Source organism: Morus notabilis, unplaced genomic scaffold (assembly GCF_000414095.1).
Source record: "Morus notabilis unplaced genomic scaffold, ASM41409v2 Scaffold1230, whole genome shotgun sequence".
Classification (NCBI taxonomy): Eukaryota; Viridiplantae; Streptophyta; class Magnoliopsida; order Rosales; family Moraceae; genus Morus; species Morus notabilis.
Window position 1 is genome coordinate 51085 of NW_010364650.1, and position 20522 is coordinate 71606.

Genomic DNA, 20522 nt, shown 5'->3' on the forward strand with positions numbered 1-20522 from the left:
ACTCAAGTTTTCAAACAAAGATTAGCAAGTAATTACAAAGCTAAATATCCAAACAACAAACTATAATAGACCAATTTCTATAATTGATTTCTTCTCTGTAATACTAATGGATAGGGATTAGGGACTCATAACAAGGATTGAAGTTCACAGCAATAAGCTATCTTGCCCAACTCTTTGCTCTATAGATAATGTCTCCAAAGATGGTGCAAGCCAACGCAAGGCTCTCTTCAAATCGGATTCTCTCCGCAATTCACACCGTGTCTTTACCTTTAGATGCTTCAAATTATGCAAGGGGCCACGGTACAGCTTTCTTAATTTTTCTGGAAATATTAGAGCCTCCACAAGAGAAGGAAAATATATATATATATATATATATTTATATTAATTAAGATCATACTTGATAGAAACATAACCAAATAATAGATGAATGAAAACGTGGAAATAGTATAACTAATTGAGCTCCCATAGATACCTCTTCCGAGTAGAGATTGACGCTCCTACTCTTGGCGCAATTGAGATATGTGAGAAAATCAACACCTCGTTCAGTTCGCAGATTTTAAGTTTTAATTTGAATTAAGATATGATTTTATATGAGAATTTTTTATTGTAGTAAAAAAAATTAGAAGTGATTTTTTGTGAGAACTTTTGACTATAATAAAACTAAAATTAAAAACTCAAATTAGTGAAATGAAGAAGGCAAAAGTGTATCGACGTACCAATCCAAACTACTAGTGCTGCAATATGAAACTTTCACTATTCCCCATATTACCCCGTTGAATGAAAAAAATCCCAGACCATTTAGCCATCTTATGCTCGCTCTTCTCTCCTCTTTCGAGCTCTCTCGTCCCCCTTCAAGTCTGCTCTCTCTTCGTGCTCTCTCTTTCCCCGTTTCTCTCTCTTCTCTCTCTGTTCTCCCGGTCTTCCTCTATGCTCTTCAGGGTTTTAATATCCTCCTGCGATTGAAGTTTTGGCAGACTCTCTCTCCGATCTCTCGGTCAGACAGGGCTGTGGTGGTTAGGGTTTTCTCATATCATCGTGCGATTGTGGGTCGCCGGTCGGAGCTCATCAGATCAAGACTATCACCTCTGTAAGTACTCGATTGATCTTCATTTAAACTGATTTGGTTATGTTTTGACGAAAATTTTTTGACTGGCTTCGTTTCTCTCCATTTTGGTTCTGTTTTCATTGGAAGTGTATTTTTTCTTTATTCGATTCTATCAACTTGTGTTACTGTAAGGGCATGTGGGTTAATGTTTGTTCCAGTGTCCTAGGTTGGTTATCTTTAAAAAATTGATCCAGAATTTGTTCAGGTTCTTCGTTCCGTATCTTCGATTGAACTTGATTTCTTAGTCATCTCTGTGTTAGATTTCTTGATTTCTCTATGTTAGGTTTCTTGATAGGCTTGATTGATTGGTATTTGTGAGCATTATTCTGTTGATTAGTTTCTGAATTAGCATTGTTCCATTTGATAGTGATTGTTAGCATTAAACTACACTAATGCGTCCAATTTTTTCTTGGTTTGCATTGTTTCATTTATGATTGGGTAACTAATTATCAATTCTGTAAATGGTATTGCCTTTTATATGTTAGTTAGCTTTTGGGTTAGCATTGTGCCTTTCAATAATATTTTGCTAATGTTCCTCTTAATTCTTATTCTTTTTGGATTAACATTGTTGATTACGTTTGATTGTTTTTCTGTTAATATCATTTTTTTTTCCAATTTGTTTCTTGGTTATTGCAGACTTTCGTTTCTAATTGGGTAGTTGATTATGAATCCTGTGAATGGTATTGTTTTTTATATTTTTACCTAAATCTCGCTGCCGTTATGTGTAGTGAAGATGTGCTTGATCATGTCATTGAAAACCCACTTAATTCAGCCAACCAAGGATCGAGGCTTCAATGGTTTTGGTAGGCGAGCCTGTATTTTGCAGTTAAGGTGCAGTAGGTATGTGGTAAGATCAAGCTAAGTCGAATGAAAACAAACAGTAAACAATGAGAAATCAAGAGAAAAATAGAGTGTAACAGTTTGTATTGATACCGATTTTTCTCAAGTACCGATACAACTCGCATGGATGTTCGAGAGGTCCAGCTCTCTCCCCTTTTTGTCACTTAACCCAAAAACGACTTGTCCCACACCACCACCCTCACCCCTCATTTATTAACCATAACAGAAAAACACTAATACCCCTGTACAGAAAACACCCATAACATGTGTAAACCCAGCCCAGTGACACTAAGCCCAGCCCACTGACACATCACCCTGCACTTAGCGCACCTGCTTGGCACGCCTGGCATATGTAAACCGAATTGGGGGCTTATCAGTATGATGAATTGTTGCAGAGTTCCGAGGCATTTGCTGAAGACTTGGCTGTTGGATATGGTTCTATGTTTTTCCACTCTAAATCTGACAGATTTTACGTGGATATGCTGACGGGCTTAGAGAACCGTCTGCGTTTGGATTTAGAAGTCGGTGGCTCTGTGAATAAAGCCATAAATGATCTGCACTCCTCTAAAGGATTTAGAGTTCGAATATTCAAGATCATTCGCCATTCAGGTTAGTTTACTTTCATTGTCTTCTCCTATTTTGTGTGCAAGTCACTCTATAATTGTCTACCATATGGATTGTTCTAAAAAATTCCAGAGGAGTCTAGTCTTTGGGAGAACCTTAGAGTTCTTTAAAACCTTGTGAATGGTTTTATAGAGTAGTCCTTTGTAGAAGACTCTAGAAACTTATAGAGTGTCCACACTTTGTAAGCATTCTCTAGAAAGTTCTAGGATAGGTGGTATTCCATAGCATTCTAGAATATTCAGGGGAGAGTCTCCTTGGCCTATAAATAGGGGTGGTCCCTTTATTTGTGAGAGCCAACCAAAAATATTGGAGTGAAAGCTATTGCAAAGGTTTACCATACTTAGTGAAGCGCTTTTCATTTTTCTCCTTTTCTCGAGTGTTTTTATTCTTGTTTCTTTACTTTCACTTTATTAGCCTTGTATTTGCGTGAAGTTAGGCTTGTTAGCATAGCTCGGGAGTGCTAACGCCGCACGGTTACCTTATGAGAAGAAAAGGTCCGTGATAGTGGGCTAATCTTATGGTTTTCATTGATAGTCTTACCCCCTGGGAATCTTTAATTTAAAACTAGATTGCATGCAATCATCTTTATGATTAATCATGGTTTCTGCTTGATGATGCTCATTATTCTAGTGATCAATCTATCGTACACTTGTATTGTGGTAGTGACTGCAGATTTTGGATTTTTTTTTTGAACCTATTAAGGTTTGGTTTCAAGACTAGAGTCTAGTGAGCACATGGCTTCTTTTTATGTCTTGTTCAGAGCTAATTTAGATGAGAGGCATTAGATTATTATTATTTTGTTGATATTATGCTCTGTAGGGATGAATGAGATGAATGGCTATGTTCATTACATGCATTTGATTACATTTTGATTTTCTTATTCTGTGGCCTGTGCAGAGGCGTTTTGCAGACCGTGTTGTCTCCTTGTCTTTTACTAAGAAGGTGTTCATATATACCCTTTCTTGTGGCTAGCTAATGATAGTGCTATAGATTTTGCTTTGGAATTCTAGAGGTTGTCCCGTGATGAGAGACTGGTTCATTTTGTGTCTTTTACACACCTATTTGGAGCAAGAAAAAGAAGAGCTCTTGGTGCTTTGAATGCAAGGGGTGGTGAAGATAGAGTGAGATTGGCAGAAGATGGAGTTATTGACGAGGCAAGAAAAGCCATCCAACTTGGAAAAACAACTGATGTAGTCGTGGAGCCTATCCATGTCAAAAGAGGCGGAAAATGTAGCTCCATTGGAGAGTTTTTGCGGTTCCTACATCATGCCTGTGATGCCTCCAGGGCACATATTTGGCAGAAGTTTCCTGGTAGGCACTTTAGACAGCTATTGGAGAAGATCATGGGAGGTAATTGATAAGTCTTTACTCAGGCAAGTGTACATTAGGAGGAATAAAGGCTTAGGAAGGGGCGAGGTCTGGTCGGGATGAAGTTGTTTTCAGCTTACAGTGGGAACTTGTAGTATTAGTAGTTTACTTACTTAGAACGCTGGTGAGAGGGGAATGTGTGAGGAATGTATAAAAGGGGAGGGGTGAGGAATAGAAAGGGGGATCGGGAATAATCAGGGAATTGTACAAATCTTGGAAACGTTCCAAGAAATGGGAGGTAGCAGACCCTCAAAGATCTGCGGGCTGGTGTACATGTCATGTTGCTAATAAAATTCTTCAATTGATTCTTTCTTTTCTTCTCTCGATTCTTTCCATTTGCCCCTATCTAGATTTTGTCCCCAAGTATGGTTAAGCTCTTATCAGTATGAAGCATCTTCAAAGGATATACGGAGTTGGACTCATTACTGTGATTGAGTTAGATGTTCCTGCATTGCAGTTTGTTTGTGCATGTATCGAGTTGGGACTCATGCTTGAGGGACTTGTAAACATTTGACTCTAATTTCTTTCCTGATTTTAGTTATTGATTAACTACGGTTTATAACATCAATGATTTCAGTTGTAAACGTTTGACTCTAATTTGTTTTTGTGATATTGTCCATTGCTTGAGTGACTTGTAAACGTTTGACTCTAATTTCTTTTCTGATTTCAGTTGTTGATGAACTTCAGTTTTTAACACCAATGCAACAGTTTGGTAAAAGCTGCTTGTGAACATTTGTATGTTGGTTTACCATGGTTGAAACAACTCATGGAAAATGGTTCTACACTATTTTATTTGAGCTGAGGAATGCATCCTTGATGATCAAGAGCCGTGACTGCTTGGTAGGATTTTCGAAAGAAGTATTCAACCAAGTACATTTTTCTTTTCGAAGTGTCATTGAATCTGCTTTTAGTGTTTGGAAGAAAAATGAAAAATATTGAGACATGCTTAATTATTCATTTACGAAGCAAGAGAAAATAGTTATTACAACAATGACGCTCCATAACTACATTAGAAAGCATAATAAGCGTGATCAACATTTTCAAAGGGTCGAAGATAATTCAGATGTTTTTGTTTATGATGAGAATTAACCAGAGGACAATGTAGAAGAAAATTAACATTTACTATCACTGAAAATGGATGAAGTACGAGATTAAATTGCGGCAAGTTTAATGAACACGATTTAAGTTTTTCATATCTCTACCAGTTTTTGAACATAGAATGTACATTTTTGTTGTTTATGTTGATTACTCACAAATGTTTTTTTTTTTTGTTGTAACTATATTATGAATGAAGAAATGAAAATAAAAAGAATTAATTATCGTAAATTTATTATTAGAAAACTCATGATCATAGCATTATGTTTTTTTTTTTTTTTAAGTTAAACAAGTATTTCTAAATATCAAAAATAATTATATATATAAGTTTCATATAATGTATATTTTAGTTATTTTAACTACCCATAGCATTTCAACCTCATAATTTACCAAACGTTATTACATTGATTTTGAAACTAATATAGTTAGTATAATTATAATTTATTAACACTTAATTACTTTTTATAACAACTATTTTTTTTAATACAAATAAAAGTAATTTTTTTAAAATTCACTACACTACCTAACTAAACCAACACCGTTGAGTCTGCTTAATTCCTCGGCAACACCAACACCGTTGGACACCAAAATTTTGAAGAACTGTATATCGGTGGAGGAACAATATCTTACAAGCAAAACTGTATATCGCTGGAGGAACAATATCTTACAAGAGGGTCATGTCAGCAATATTTCAAAATACAAACAAGCCGACATTGTACCTCTAATTATAGCAATCGGACTCAAAGTTATTGTACGAATAAAATGGAGAATGCTATAGTTCTTTTTCAACGAAACTAAAAAAAAATTTAAACTCGAGTTACAATTTTATTTAAGTTCGTGTTCTTTTATAAAATTTGAGTTTGAACTTGAATTTGAACTCGAGTTTGAGGTTAAACTCGAGTTTAAAATTTTCCTTCAACTCGAGTTCAGAAATTCGAACTCAAATTGATGAACAATATTTATTCTATTATTAAAAATGTCGTAACTTTTTCGTTTTAATTCTGATTGAGATGATTTTTTTTTATGCATTCACAACGAAAAGACGAATAAAATCCCACCCATAAACTCTATTAAAATTTTTCATCACTATTGAGTTTTTATTAAAATACTATCTAAATACAAATTTAAGTTTTGACCCACATAAACACAAACTCAAAAAGATTTTCAATTCAAATCATAACTCAAATGTGCACATCCAAACACAAACTTAAGTTATAACTCAAACTGAACTCAAGTCCCGTTCATTTCGCCGATTCGAGTTTAGAATTCGAGTTTTGCTACAATAAAAAGCTCTCAGAAACAGTCACATCTAACTTTTTTGCTACAGTAAAAAGCTCTCACACAAAATCACATCTCAACTCGAATTACAAACTCGTAACGCAAGTATACGCTATCGCAATCAAGTAATATAATAGTGAATAAGAATATTGTCCCACGAGGATTGTTGTTTACTAATTACCGAAATTATATTAACCCTAATTTTATTTGAATAATTGAAAAGTGAGTTTATAAAATTAAGTAAAGTAAAATCAAAACGATTAAATAAATCAAACAACGCTAAACAATGGAATAAAATTCAATAGATTAAGACTCTAGGGTTTCCGATTTCACCAAAATTAATCATGTTCAAATTCCCATAATTCAAGGAAATTAACATTCAATCCTATACTGACAGCAATTTCTCTAAAGCAATTATTATTCTTTCTCAAGCAACGATAATATTAATCCAACAAGCAAAATCTACATCTCTGTCAGACTTCTAAACGTGTTGAAAATCATTAAGTGCAAGAAATTCATAAGAACTGCACAAGCATCATAGATATCTCTATCCTATGAACAACTCATGGTATTTCAATTAAGAGCTTATTTAATTATCATCTCTCGGTCTCAAATTAAATACAAAATCATGTAATAGTTGGCCAAACAATCACAAGCATTAAGAATAAATTGAAATACTCATCATATATGGATTAAACATCAATTACTTAAAAATAAGATTGAGAATCTGAACATTAATAATCCGGCTACATCGTAGCCCTAGAAAAAGGAATTAGTTCATCTCTAAACAAAATAAATTCCTAAACAAAGTCGTAATCATTGGAAAGGAAAGAAAAGAACTAGTTTGGAGTTGAATTGAAGTGTCTTCGTCTCCGGATTTGAGCCGTTCGTCTTCTCCGTACTCAATTCTCCTTTTCTTCTCTTAAATCTTCTCCCAAAAGCCAGCCATCACTCCACAGTCCAAAAGTCCCCTCAATTGCCCTAGAATCATTTATTTATATGTTTCTGAGCATTAGGGTCAAAACGGATAAGTTTTCTCGCGATTAGCCTTCAAAACGCGTCTTTTATCGCGTCGTAGTGCCGCGGCGTTGAGTTTCTAGCGCTGCGGCGCTGTTGTGTAAAATCTTGGGTGCTGCGGTGCTGTCATGGGCGCCAAAGCGCTGCCCATTCTGCCCAATGCACTAATTCCGTCGGATTTCAGCGCCGTGGTGCTACAAACTGGCGCCAAAGCGCCACCAATTCTACCCAATGCGCTGATTCCGTAAAACTCAGCGCCAAGGCATTACAGATTGGCGCCTAAGCGCTATGATTGCTGTCTTTTTCCATCAAAATTTGTCCAAAACCTTCCAAATCATAGACTTTCACCTATCCTTCAAACAAAGAACGAAAGCACACATAAAAACTAACAAAAACCTCGAAACCAACTAGATATTAAGTGTAAAACGATACTAAATGAGCGAGTAAAACTCACTCATCAAATACCCCCAAACTTAATATTTTGCTAGTCCTCGAGCAAAACAAAAATCAAAGAAAGAAAACGAAAAGAAATAAAAACACGAGTAATACGAAACATAAATAAATGAAACTTTACTTGAGTATTGATTCGGCGTTGTTTCACAAAAGTGCCTCAGAGATCTCACATAAGTTACAGCTCAAGAAAGACTTTAAACTTTTTAAAAGTTTAGAATTTCAACTCGAATGCTAATCTCACCCCTACCTACGACTCCTTATGTGTGTGTGTGAATTATCAATTACACATACCCACATGCAACTCGGATGAGTTTATGCAATTAAGTGAATCAAGGTAGATCTCTGATTTTTTTGAAACTCCATAGGCTTGCTTTTCTTATCACTCTCCACTAATGTCGGTCAATAAACTACCAAGGATCAATAGGACTTCATTAAGCTTGAATTGAATGGCTATGGGTTAAGGTAGGATAAAAGGATATCAATAAGGCTCTAAATTTCCTAAACTCATCAATTACTCTAGGATCCTCTTGTAGAACTTCTAACTCAATATCCCAAATACAACCGCCATTTGCCAACAACATTCTTGTCTCCACTCTTTATTTCATTCTCTTTTTTTTTTCATTTTTTTTAATTAATACGAAAAATACATAATTTCATTTGGAGACATCAAACAAATTATAGACAATATCAATACACCTCTCAATTCTAAACACAACTCAACGTGCATCCTAGAATAATCAACAAGCTCAAGGGAAAGGGTGAATGATAGGGTTTATTTAAATGCTAAGCTTATAATGTGGATGACAAAGAAGAGTTTAATCAGGCTCAAAGCGGTGACTAGGGATATTATTATAACAGGGTAAGATCAAATGGCTCAAACGATCTAAAAATTGCCTAAATCATTTCCTTAGTAATAAATTGCCTGGGATTTTGCCTCGAGTAATAATCAAACAAGTTCTAGAGTCCGGTGAGATCCTCAGAAACATGAAAATCACATAAACTTTCTCTAAGTTCACAACATGACTAAGTGCTCTTAATTATGTGCTCAACAATGCAAGGAAATCATAAGTAGAGTAAAACCAACAAACAAGTCAAGCACACAAACAATCAAATTATTCATTGTCTCCTAGAAGCCATAGTTAAGTTCAATCGTTGTCTCATTATCGGCTGGGGTGAAACAACCCGAACCAAAGCTCAATTTTTTTTTTTTTTTTATAAATTGAATTAAACAACATAAAATGAGATAGTTAACTCCCCCAAACTTGAAACTGACATTGTCCTCAATGGAAAAATAAAACAAGAGAGTTAAAGGACTTCCCTGAGGAGTTGTCAATCATTGTCTTCATTGTCATCAGGAGGAGTTGTAGAACGTGCGGGGGTAGGATGGTGGCGTCTGGCTGGAGTGTATGGCGGCAAAGTTGGAGGTTGAGGAAAGACAATTCCATCAGGTCCAGAGTTAAGTGCACAATTGGAAAACATTTCCCTCAAACTTGTAGTGAACTGTGCCAGGTAATCAAACTGCACATATTGTCTTGCAGCAATTTGATCTTGATTATATTGAATTTGGCCCAAATGTTGATCAACTCTCTCCTGCCACTGTTGTTATTCGTGCGCCATAAGTTGCAATTGGTCTACGCAATGCCTCAGCTCATTCAGCTCCGTTGAGGAATTATTCGGTTGTCCAGAAGAACTAGGGCCCGGTAGTGGTGAGGTTGGAGCTATAGTGGGCCTTTGCTCATTAGACTTGTAGCTCTCCATTTTCTTCCGAGTTATGACCGCCTTTGGGTGCTGAATTTCTTCATCTGAGGTCGTTGGAATTCTGACTTGGTAACACAAATCATAAGTCAATGATAGATGTCCAAGTCCCCCTGTCGTTTTCCCTTGGATCGTATCAAGAATGGACTTCTCAATGATCTTCCCCACATCTATGCTAAAGTCCAAGAAAATAGCACAATTTAAAATCGTACGCTCCTTTTTCACCTCAGAAATATTATTGCTCGGAAGCAATTTGGCAGATATGAAATAATGCCATGCCTTTGCCTCATGGGCTAGCCCGGATGAAGAGAAGTTAATAACATCTGTGGTAGATGTCTTCCAGCTTACACGAGAGCTTGTCAAGTACCGAATAATCTCTTCCGTGTCAGGTTCCTGTCGATATTGAGTGTACTCATCATCCTCTATATCGGGCAGTTTATAATACCTGTTGATAGTCGTACTATCGAAGGACACTCATTTACCGCGAACATATACTCTCTTGTTTTTATGTTTCTTGGCATTGGCATAGAATTCTCGAACCACTGGAACTAGTGCTGCCTTTGGTTGCTTTACAAATTCTTGCCAATTTCGGCCCTCGATGTGCTCATTCATAAGCGTACCGGGGCAGTTAATCCCTCTTTCTGGAACACAATTTTTTTTTTACCACGGATTACTTATACCTCTATGATGCTTTAAAGCTTATAAATTTGACTTTGTCGAATTTTTCCTTCTTCGAAGATGAAGCTTCCGGAGTTGAAGTGCGTAGATGCTTGGAAGCGATGAAAATTGGGTAACGTGTATGCCAACTAAGAACCACGTCTAAACTAATGTCCCTTTTTCGAAGCAACACCAAAAAAAAAAAAAACACTAAAAACGTCCTCTCAGGACTTGTGACAAACACCTAGCATGCAGGATAGCAAATCTCACGTTTCTTATGCTAAAACATCTCACTCCCCCCAAATTTTTCAATACTCTCAGATAATCCTCTCATTCCATATCAATTCAGCAAGTAATTCTCAAAACAACACAGGGAATCAAAACTGACCTTTCGTCGGATGGAGGACCACCCCGGCATTCAAGACCCTACGGTTTGTGCTTGTCCTAGCTCGTGAAGTTCTTGGATTCAATGAGAATGGATCAAAGGGAGATCAGCTAGAGGCGGATTTGAGAATGTTGGCAAGAAATTTCAGAGTGAGGGTGGAGTTTGGGGACGGTGGTGTGTGTTTTGGCCTGAGTTTTTGGAATAGCTATGAAGAAGAATGAGTGTTTGGGCATGTTCTATGTTTGCCATCCCGAACTGGTGCTGTCTTTTGCTGATTGTCATTTTTTTTGGGGGTAGCACAAGGCACTCAAATGTAGCGCCAAGGCGCTACGTGCTCTGTCACTTTTACTTGAAACACTCTATTTTGAGCGCCAAAGTGCTCAGATGGGTGCCAAAACGCCATTGCTGCTGCCAAATTCGTGCTTTCATGCCTTCTTGAGCTTCATTTCAATTGTAAATCCTTAGAGCAACCCCCAAACTTGTTTATTAACCTATCAATCAATTTAAAACACAATAAGTAAACTAAAAATAATCTAATAATAATAATAATAAATAAAAGATGTTAGAAGGCTCGGGTTCCCGAGAAGCGCTTGGTTTAATGTCATCAGCCCGACGTCTTGCTTCTCATGGTGAGTTCAGGAGAATGATGGTCTTCTTTTGATCAAAGCCACAATTAATATATTGCTTCAAACGTTGTCCGTTGACCTTGAACGTTCCCTTTGCATCATGAGTGACTTCAACTGCTCCATAAGGAAATACTCTCATCACTGTAAATGGCCCTGACCATTTGGACTTAAGCTTTCCTGGAAATAAGTGCAGGCTTGAATTATATAGCAACACTTGTTGGCCCGGCTTGAACTCTCTTCTTGAAATGTGCTTGTCATGCTAAGCCTTTGTTCGCTCCTTGTAAATCTTGGCATTCTCATATGCATCATTTCGGAACTCCTCCATCTCGTTAATCTGCAGAAGTCTCTTTTTACTAGCCGCTTGCATGTCCAGATTCAACTGCTTCATGGCCTAATATGCTTGATGCTCCAATTTGACTGGAAGGTGACATGCTTTTCCATAAACTAACCTATAGGGAGACATCCCTATTGGCGTTTTGAATGCCGTCTGATAAGCCCAGAGTGCGTCATCAAGCTTCCTTGCCCAATCCTTCCTGGATCTTTGAACAGTCTTCTCTAGAATTAGCTTCACCTCTCTATTTGATATCTCGGCTTGGCCATTCGTTTGAGGGTGATATGCTAGCGCAGTTCGATGTTTGACTCCATATTTTGCCAGTAGAGCTTCAAATAGTTTGTTGCAGAAGTGAGATCCCTCATCACTAATTACAGCTCTTGGAGTCCCGAATCGAGTGAAAATATTTTTCCGGAGAAAATTTAGCACCACTTTGCCATCATTTGTTGGAGTTGCCAATGCCTCCACCCATTTGGAAACATAATCCACTGCTAAAAGGATATACTTGTTGTTATAAGATGAAGGAAACAGGCCCATAAAGTCAATTCTTCATACGTCGAATAACTCCACTTCTAGAATAGTTTGCAGTGACATTTCATTCCTCCTAGAAATATTCCCCATTCTTTGGCATCTATCACACGCCGTCACGAAAGCATAAGCATCCTTGAACAAGCTTGGCCAATAGAATCCCGATTGGAGAACTTTAGCGGCAGTTTGATTTCCCCTAAAATGGCCTCTACACTCAAGTGTATGGCAATGCCTTAGGATATCCTCCATCTCTTCTTCCGGGACACATATCTGAATAATTTGATATGCGCAATGTTTATAAAGCACCAGTTCCTCCCAATAATAATGCTTGACATTGGAGAAAAACTTCTTCTTTTGTTGATAAGAAAACTCCGAAGGTACAATTTTGGCTGCAAGGTAGTTCACAATATCGGCATACCAAGGAAGCAGCTTTGCAGAGTAAATAGTGAATAGTTGCTCATCAGGAAATTTATCATCAATTGGAGGCTTTTTCACTTCTTCTTCCTTCGGTAATTCAAGTCTAGAGAGGTGATCCGCCACGAGATTTTCTATTCCTTTCTTATCTCTTATCTCCAAGTCAAATTCTTGTAATAACAGCACCCAACGGATGAGTCTCGGTTTAGCATCCTTCTTGGTCATAAGGTACTTAATTGCAGAATGATCTGTGAAAACAATTACCTTATTGCTGATTAAATAAGGCTGAAACTTGTCAAAGGCGAACACAATTGCCAATAACTCCTTCTCTGTGGTTGCATAATTAAGTTGGGCATCATTGAGAGTGCGACTGGCGTAGTAGATAGCATGAAACACCTTATTCTTGCGTTGCCCAAGAACAGCCCCTACCGCATAATCACTCGCATCGCACATCAATTCAAATGGCAACTCCCAATCTGGAGTTACAATAATTGGTGCAGACACAAGTTTCTCTTTGAGATTATAGAATACCCGTTGACACTCTTCACTGAAAACAAAAGAAGTGCCTTGCACCAGAAGACTTGAGAGTGGCTTGGAGATCTTAGAAAAGTTATTGATAAATCTTCTGTAGAAGCCCGCGTGACCCAAAAAACTCCTTATCCCTTTTACTAATGTTGGTGGTAGTAACTTTTCTATTGTCTCGATCTTAGCTCGATCAACCTCAATGCCTTTGGAAGAAATCCGGTGGCCCAAAACTATGCCTTCACGCACCATAAAATGACATTTCTCCCAATTTAAAACTAAGTTAGTTTATTCACATCGGATTAGCACCTGTTTAAGATTGTCAAGGCAATCATCAGATGAATTTCCAATGACAGAAAAGTCATCCATAAATACCTCAATTATCCGCTCCACCATGTCTGAGAAAATAACCATCATACACCTTTGAAAAGTGCTAGGAGCGTTGCATAATCCAAACGGCATTCTTCGAAAAGCAAAAGTGCCATAAGGACATGTAAATGTAGTCTTCTCTTGGTCCTCTGGTGCTATGGCTATTTGATTGTATCTGGAATAGCCATCTAGAAAACAGTAGTACTCATGGCCCGCTAACCGATCTAGCATCTGATCAATAAAAGGTAAAGGAAAATGATCTTTTCGTGTGGCTTTACTTAACTTCCTGTAATCAATGCATATTCTCCATCCTATAACAGTTCTTGTAGGGATAAGGTCGTTATTTTCATTCTTCACTACCGTCATTCCTCCTTTTTTAGGCACTACTTGCACTGGACTCACCCATGAGCTGTCTGAGATTGGGTAAATCACTCCCGCATCTAACCATTTTAACACTTCTTTTCGCACCACCTCTTTCATGGTTGGATTAAGTCTTCGTTGTGCTTCCACTGATAGTTTGATGTTGTCTTCCAACAGAATACGATGCATACACATAGATGGGCGAATTCCCTTAATATCTGCCAAAGACCACCCAATTGCAGACTTGTGGTCTCTCAGCACTCTTAATAACTTATCTTCTTCTTCAAGAGAGAGTACAGAGGAAATGATTACCGGTAAAGTTGATGATTCACCAAGATATGCATAACGAAAATGTGCCGGTAATGGTTTTAGTTCGAGATTCGGCGGCTTTTCAATTGATGGCATGGGACGTGAGGAGCTTTGTCCCAGAGTTTCAAAGTATTTCCTTTTATTTGGCTCAAAGGAATCCATCCACCGTAAATACTCTATCACCTCCTCATCCTTCATGATTGAAGAATCATTTTGCAATAAGCTAGTCTCCAAGGGATCTGATTGACCCACATGGTTAGACACTATAGCTTCCATTTCATCAATCCGAAAGTAACTATCACTTGCTTCTGGGTATTTTATAGTATTGAAGACATTAAAAATTAAGTATTCTTCTTGTACCTGAAGGTGCAGTTCACCCTTTTGAACATCGATAAGTGCTCTTCCTGTCGCTAGAAATGATTTTCCAAGTATGATAGGTATTTCTTTATCTTCCTCCATGTCAAGAACTATGAACTCTGCAGGGAAGATAAACTTGTCAACTTTAACGAGCACATCCTCAATTACTCCTCTAGGGTGCTTAATAGAGCGATCTGCCAATTGTGGTGTCACTGTGGTAGGTCTTGCTTCACCTAAACCCAACTTTTGAAAGATAGATAAAGGCATTAAGTTGATGCTTACACCTAAGTCACATAATGCCTTCTCGAACACAACATTCCTAACTGAACAAGGGATGGTGAAACTCCCTGGATCTTTAAGCTTCTGGGGCAACTTCCTTTGTAATATGGCACTGCACTCTTCAGTAAGTGCAACTGTTTCATAGTCCTCTAGTTTCCTCTTGTTTGACAAGATGTCTTTCATAAACTTCACATAACTCGGCATTTGTTCTAGAGCTTTAGTGAATGGGATATTGATGTGAAATTTCTTGAATACATTGATGAATTTAGCAAACTGTTGATCTAGTTTGCTTTTCTTCAGGCGTTGAGGAAAAGGAATTCTGAGAGATGGTTCTTGAGGAGTTAGTGCTTGAGTTTCTACCTTAACTTCAATATCCTTTTTTGTAGCCTCTTGTGTTTGAGACAACACCCTCTGCTTATCTTTCTCAAGCTTTTCAATTCTCACCGGAGCTTCTAATTCTTTACCACTTCTCAAGGTAACTGCTTTGCAATACTCCTTTCCATCTCTTTTTGGATTCACTTCAGAAGTGTTAGGCAAATTTTCCTGTTGCCTCTCAGAAAACATGTTAGCCATTTGACTCATTTGTACCTCTAAACTTCTGATTTGAGCTGATTGATTCTGGAAATTTTTCCTAGTTTCATTCATGAATTACGTGTGAGAGGTAGCCAATTAAGCCATTGTCTCTTCCAGATTCACCTTCTTCTCTTGTGGCAAGTTGCTCTGTTCGGGCTGCAATACATTTTTATTGTTTCTCCAAGACAAGTTTGGGATTACGCCATCCTTGATTAAACCTGTTAGAGTACGGATTGTTCTGCTGCTTAGTGTAATTCCCCACGTATTGAGCCTGCTCCATTTGTGCCTGTGCAAATGGGTTGTCCGCTTGACACTCAAAACTTTGGTGAGATCCGTTGCAAAACTCACACACTGGAGAAGATGTTTGGATGGCATTGGTTGTCAATTGAGTACTTTGTAATTGTTTGGACAGATAAGCGATTTGGGCAGTTAAATTAGTGATGGCATCAACTTCATGTAGTCCGGCTGTCTTCTTTGGTATGCTTCTTTCACTAGGCCACTGGTAATTATTGGTTGCCATATCTTCTAGCAACTCATATGCCTCATCTTCAGTTTTCTTCATTAACGCTCCTCCTGCAGATGCATCAATTAGAGTTCTTGTAGTGCCACTTAATCCATTATAAAAATTATGGACTTGCATTCATTTAGGTAGACTATGATGAGGACATCTTCTCAGTAACTCCTTGTATCCCTCCCATGCTTCATATAGAGTTTCACCTTTATATTGAGCAAAATTCTTGATCTCGATCCGCATCTTCGCTGTTTTAGCTGGTGGGAAAAACTTAGAAAGGAACTTCTGAACTAAGTCTTCCCAACTAGTAATCAAATTTGGCGGCAGTGAGTTCAATCAATTTTTTGCTTTATCTCTCATAGAGAAAGGAAACAAACGAAGGCGAAGAGCTTCATCATTGACTCCATTGTATTTGATAGTATCGCAAATCTCCAGAAAATTTGTGATGTGAGCATTAGGATCTTCATTCGGCAACCCATTAAATTGGATCGCTTGAATCATCTGCAACATTACCGGCTTTAATTCAAAATTATTCACCTGAATAGCCAGCCTCCTTATCACTGATTGAACGCCAGATGGTGGCAATGCATAATCTCGCAAAGCCATTGGCTGATTGACCACCGGTGGATTGTTCAGTGGTATGTTGTTGTTGTTGTTCTCATTTATTGCCCTTTCAGGATCAGCCATAGTTTCTTCCGACTGAATGACAGTTTCTCTCTTTTCTTTTCTATTTCTTCGACAAGTACGCTCAATTTTTGAATAAAAAGGAAGTAGAATAATGCTCCCAAACTTTCGCATGCACGTAGAGTAAATTCCTGCAGAGCACAAAACAAGAACAATAAAATAAATAACAAGATAAAATTCAAAGTAAAACTAGGGTTATTTGGTATCGATATTAATAAAAACAAAACAATCCCCGGCAACGGCGCCAAAAACTTGTTGTGAAAAATCGTAACGCAAGTATACGCTATCGCAATCAAGTAATATAATAGTGAATAAAAATATCGTCCCACGAGGATTGTTGTTTACTAATTACCAAAATGATATTAACCCTAATTTTATTTGAATAATTGAAAAGTGAGTTTATAAAATTAAGTAAAGTAAAACTAAAACGATTAAATAAATCAAACAACGTTATACAATGGAATAAAATTCAATAGATTAAGACTCTAGGGTTTCCCATTTCACCAAAATTAATCTTGTTCAAATTCTCATAATTCAAGAAAATTAACATTCAATCCTATACTGACAGTAATTTCTCTAAAGCAATTATTATTCTTTCTCAAGCAACGATAATATTAATCCAACAAGCAAAATCTACAACTCTATCAGACTTCTAAACGTGTTGAAAATCATTAAGTGCAAGAAATTCAAAAGAACTGGACAAACATCATAGATATCTCTATCCTATGAACAACTCATGGTATTTCAATTAAGAGCTTATTTAATTATCACCTCTCGGTCTCAAATTAAATACAAAATCATGTAATAGTTGGCCAAACAATCACAAGCATTAAGAATAAATTGAAATACTCAGCATATATGGATTAAACATTAATTACTTAAAAATAAGATTGAGAATCTGAACATTCATAATCCGGCTATATCGTAGCCCTAGAAAAAGGAATTAGTTCATCTCTAAACAAAATAAATTCCTAAACAAAGTCGTAATCATTGGAAAGGAAAGAAAAGAACTAGTTTGGAGTTGAATTGAAGCGTCTCCGTCTCGAATTTAAGCTGTTCGTCTTCTCCGTACCCAATTCTCCTTTTCTTCTCTTAAATCTTCTCCCAAAAGCCAGCCGTCACTCCACAGTCTAAAAGTCCCCTCAATTACCCCGGAATCATCTATTTATATATTTCCGAGCATTAGGGTCAAAACGGGTAAGTTTTCTCGCGATTGGCCTTCAAAACGCGTCTTTTTTCGCGTCGTAGACCGCGGCGCTGAGTTTCTAGTGCTGCGGCGCTGTTGTGTAAAATTCTAGGCGCTGCGGCGCTATCATGGGCGCCAAAGCGCCACCAATTCTGCCCAATACGCTGATTCCGTAAAACTCAGCGCCAAGGCGCTACAGATTGGTGCCTAAGCACTATGATTGCTGTCTTTTTCCACCGAAATTTGTCCAAAACCTTCCAAATCATAGACTTTCACCTATCCTTCAAACAAAGAACGAAAACACACATAAAAACTAACAAAAACCTCGAAACCAACTAGATATTAAGTGTAAAATGATACTAAATGAGCGAGTAAAACTCACTCATCACACATCTAAACACAAACTTAAGTTATAACTCAAACTCAACTAATCATCACTCAAATCACCGTAGCTCAAAAATACAGAAAAATAACCCCTGAAGTTCTCTATTCGTTAAAAAGCTGTCTAAAGTAGCAAGATCGATAGCAAACTATGAAGAAATCAATGTATACAATAACACTAATCGATGGGGACTCATTGGTAAGTGCTGCAAGATCGATCGAGCTCCTAGAAAGCACAGAACAAGGATTTAAGTCCACACCAATAAGCTATCTTTGCCTAACACTACTCCACAGATAGCGTCTCCAAAGATGGTGCAACCCAACGCAAGGCTTTCCAAGTCAGATTCTCTCTCTAATTCAAACTGTGTCTTTACCTTTTGATGCTTAAAATTAGGTATATCAACATACCATTCCATACTACTATTGCTGCAATATGAATCAATAGCGATATTGACCGGATGTTATTCATTAAACATTGTCATATTTAGTAGGTTTGGTACTGCTTGTATAATTTGAATTGAAACTGTGTTTCTCTAATCTCAATCTGAACGTTGTTATTCTTATTACACTGAAGTTGAAGTAAAAATGATTAGTCGATATGGCAAGTGGAAAAATTATAACCACAATAGTATATAGGAGAGAAGTTCGATATGACGAGCATATGATGTGGTTATGTAAAAGTATGATGTTAGGGGTAAAATCAACACCAAGATCACAGTTGTACTCGTGGACAACGTTTTGACGAAGATTTTTAACTGAAATCAACTAGCTGCGAGATCGACGTGAGAGACAGTGTAAACTAGAGAAGCACAGACCCATGGGGGACAACTATGAATAAATAAGGAAAGAAGGTTCCTTGTAGGCCACGAAGTCAAATCCAGCTCAATATGATATCAAAGGCACAAATTAGATCAATATTAAAGAGGAAAGCTACCACGAAGCAAATAAGGAAATAAAGAAGAAAAAAGTCAACTAAAGAAAGAGAAAACTACCCATTCTCCTATCAACAACACGTCAACTCAAGACATCTCATTCTGATCGCTTATTTACTGCATATTCTGCACATTTACTCCTCTTTCCAAAATAAATCACCTCCTCCTTTCTCTCTCTTTCTTATTATAATTATACTTTTTACAAGATACAGTGAGTCTCGAGATCCTTCAGTGCACGTTGCCGTCACACTAAAGATGAACCATTATAAATTTGTGTCTTCATTTATTTTCTCGCACTTTACGTTCTCGTTCTAGCGATCTATTCACTCCAATAAAATTACCAACGCGATCGACACCTGAAAACAATCATTGGCACATTTACTCCTCTCTCTAGATTATTTCTCAAAATCCCCTTCTCATTTCTCTCTCTTTCTTATTCTCTATTGTAATTGTACTTTTTACAAGACAAAGTGAAACTCTGAGACTCTATAATGGACGTTGCCTTCACATTGAAGGTGAACTACTATAAATATGTGCGTTCATTTATTTTCTCGTACTTTACGTTCTCATTCTAGCGTTCTATCAATTCAAAAATTGACTCCAATCAACTTACTAAGTCGTTCGACACTCGAGAGTAGTCTATAACCACATCGATAATCTGACCATATAGAACCTTTCTTTTATGTACTATTGTGGTTAGTGCTTTTTACATATTTCCAACAGACCTATCACTTTTAAATACGAAAAATATTGTTTTGCACCATATTGTATTCAGAACCATACCTATCGAATTTGACATTGTTCATAGAAAATAATCCAGTCAATATAGATCTTGTTTTGATTCTGTTCATTGTTATGACACATAGAAAGAAAAATTGTTGCAATCAGAGTTATTACGACAAAGTTGTGATATTTTTAAATATGACAAACATAATTTTACAACATATTAAACATACAGTATCTTCAATGAAAAATAACGCACGCAATATGGATCTTATTTTGTTCACTCGATGCTACGGACAATGAAATAAAAATAATCTTAATCAGAATTACTATAAATAAGTTATAACATTTTAAAAAATAGATTCTTACATGAATCTCAAAAAATTTATTTTAGTTACTAATAGCGATTCCACCTGTCACTATTCCACCTTGGCAAAAGTCTCAATTAGTTACAATGATGTAACAACCGGCATTTAAACTTCACAACTCAAATTTTATTGCTATAGTGTTTTCTTTAATAAAAATTTAAATTTAACTTTTTAATTACAGTAGTTTTTTCTCACATATACGACTCAAATCATAACTTAAGTTATGACTTGAGTTGTGAAATGAACATACTCTTTAAATTTACTTCATTATTAAATTGACAATTACGAAAACAACCTCCACCTAAAATTAAAAATAGCAATACATCCAAGACTATAGTTGGCGTCAACCAGTAATAACCGGTCATTACAATGAAAAGTCTAAAACCTACAACCCGTTGTCTTATAAAAACCAACTTCAGCCAACCGGATCTTTTCACGTGTACGTTGCTCCGGTTCAGCCATTAGACGTTAACAAACGCCTAATGGCTATTT

The 20522-nt window shown here is 36.9% G+C and overlaps 1 protein-coding gene, 1 long non-coding RNA gene and 1 other non-coding gene across 4 annotated transcripts; 2 read left to right on the forward strand and 1 right to left on the reverse strand.

Annotated features, from left to right (window-relative positions):
• Nucleotides 1-872: 872 nt before the first annotated feature.
• LOC21386209 lies at nt 873-4922 on the forward strand. 2 transcript variants are annotated; one of them, XR_002902962.1, is made up of 3 exons: nt 873-1087; nt 1834-2554; nt 4608-4922. It is a non-coding gene; the product is annotated as an uncharacterized LOC21386209 (long non-coding RNA). The 2 variants fall into 2 exon arrangements; XR_002902961.1 differs by lacking the exon at nt 4608-4922 and adding an exon at nt 3467-4295.
• A 7161-nt stretch (nt 4923-12083) lies between these two features.
• On the reverse strand, nt 12084-15245 carry LOC112093240. The gene is given in 2 exon segments (XM_024171304.1): nt 12084-13743; nt 13837-15245. Coding segments are annotated over 2 exon segments (3069 nt in total).
• A 650-nt stretch (nt 15246-15895) lies between these two features.
• LOC112093244 lies at nt 15896-16002 on the forward strand. Its single transcript, XR_002902964.1, has one exon. It is a non-coding gene; the product is annotated as a small nucleolar RNA R71 (small nucleolar RNA).
• Nucleotides 16003-20522: the final 4520 nt, after the last annotated feature.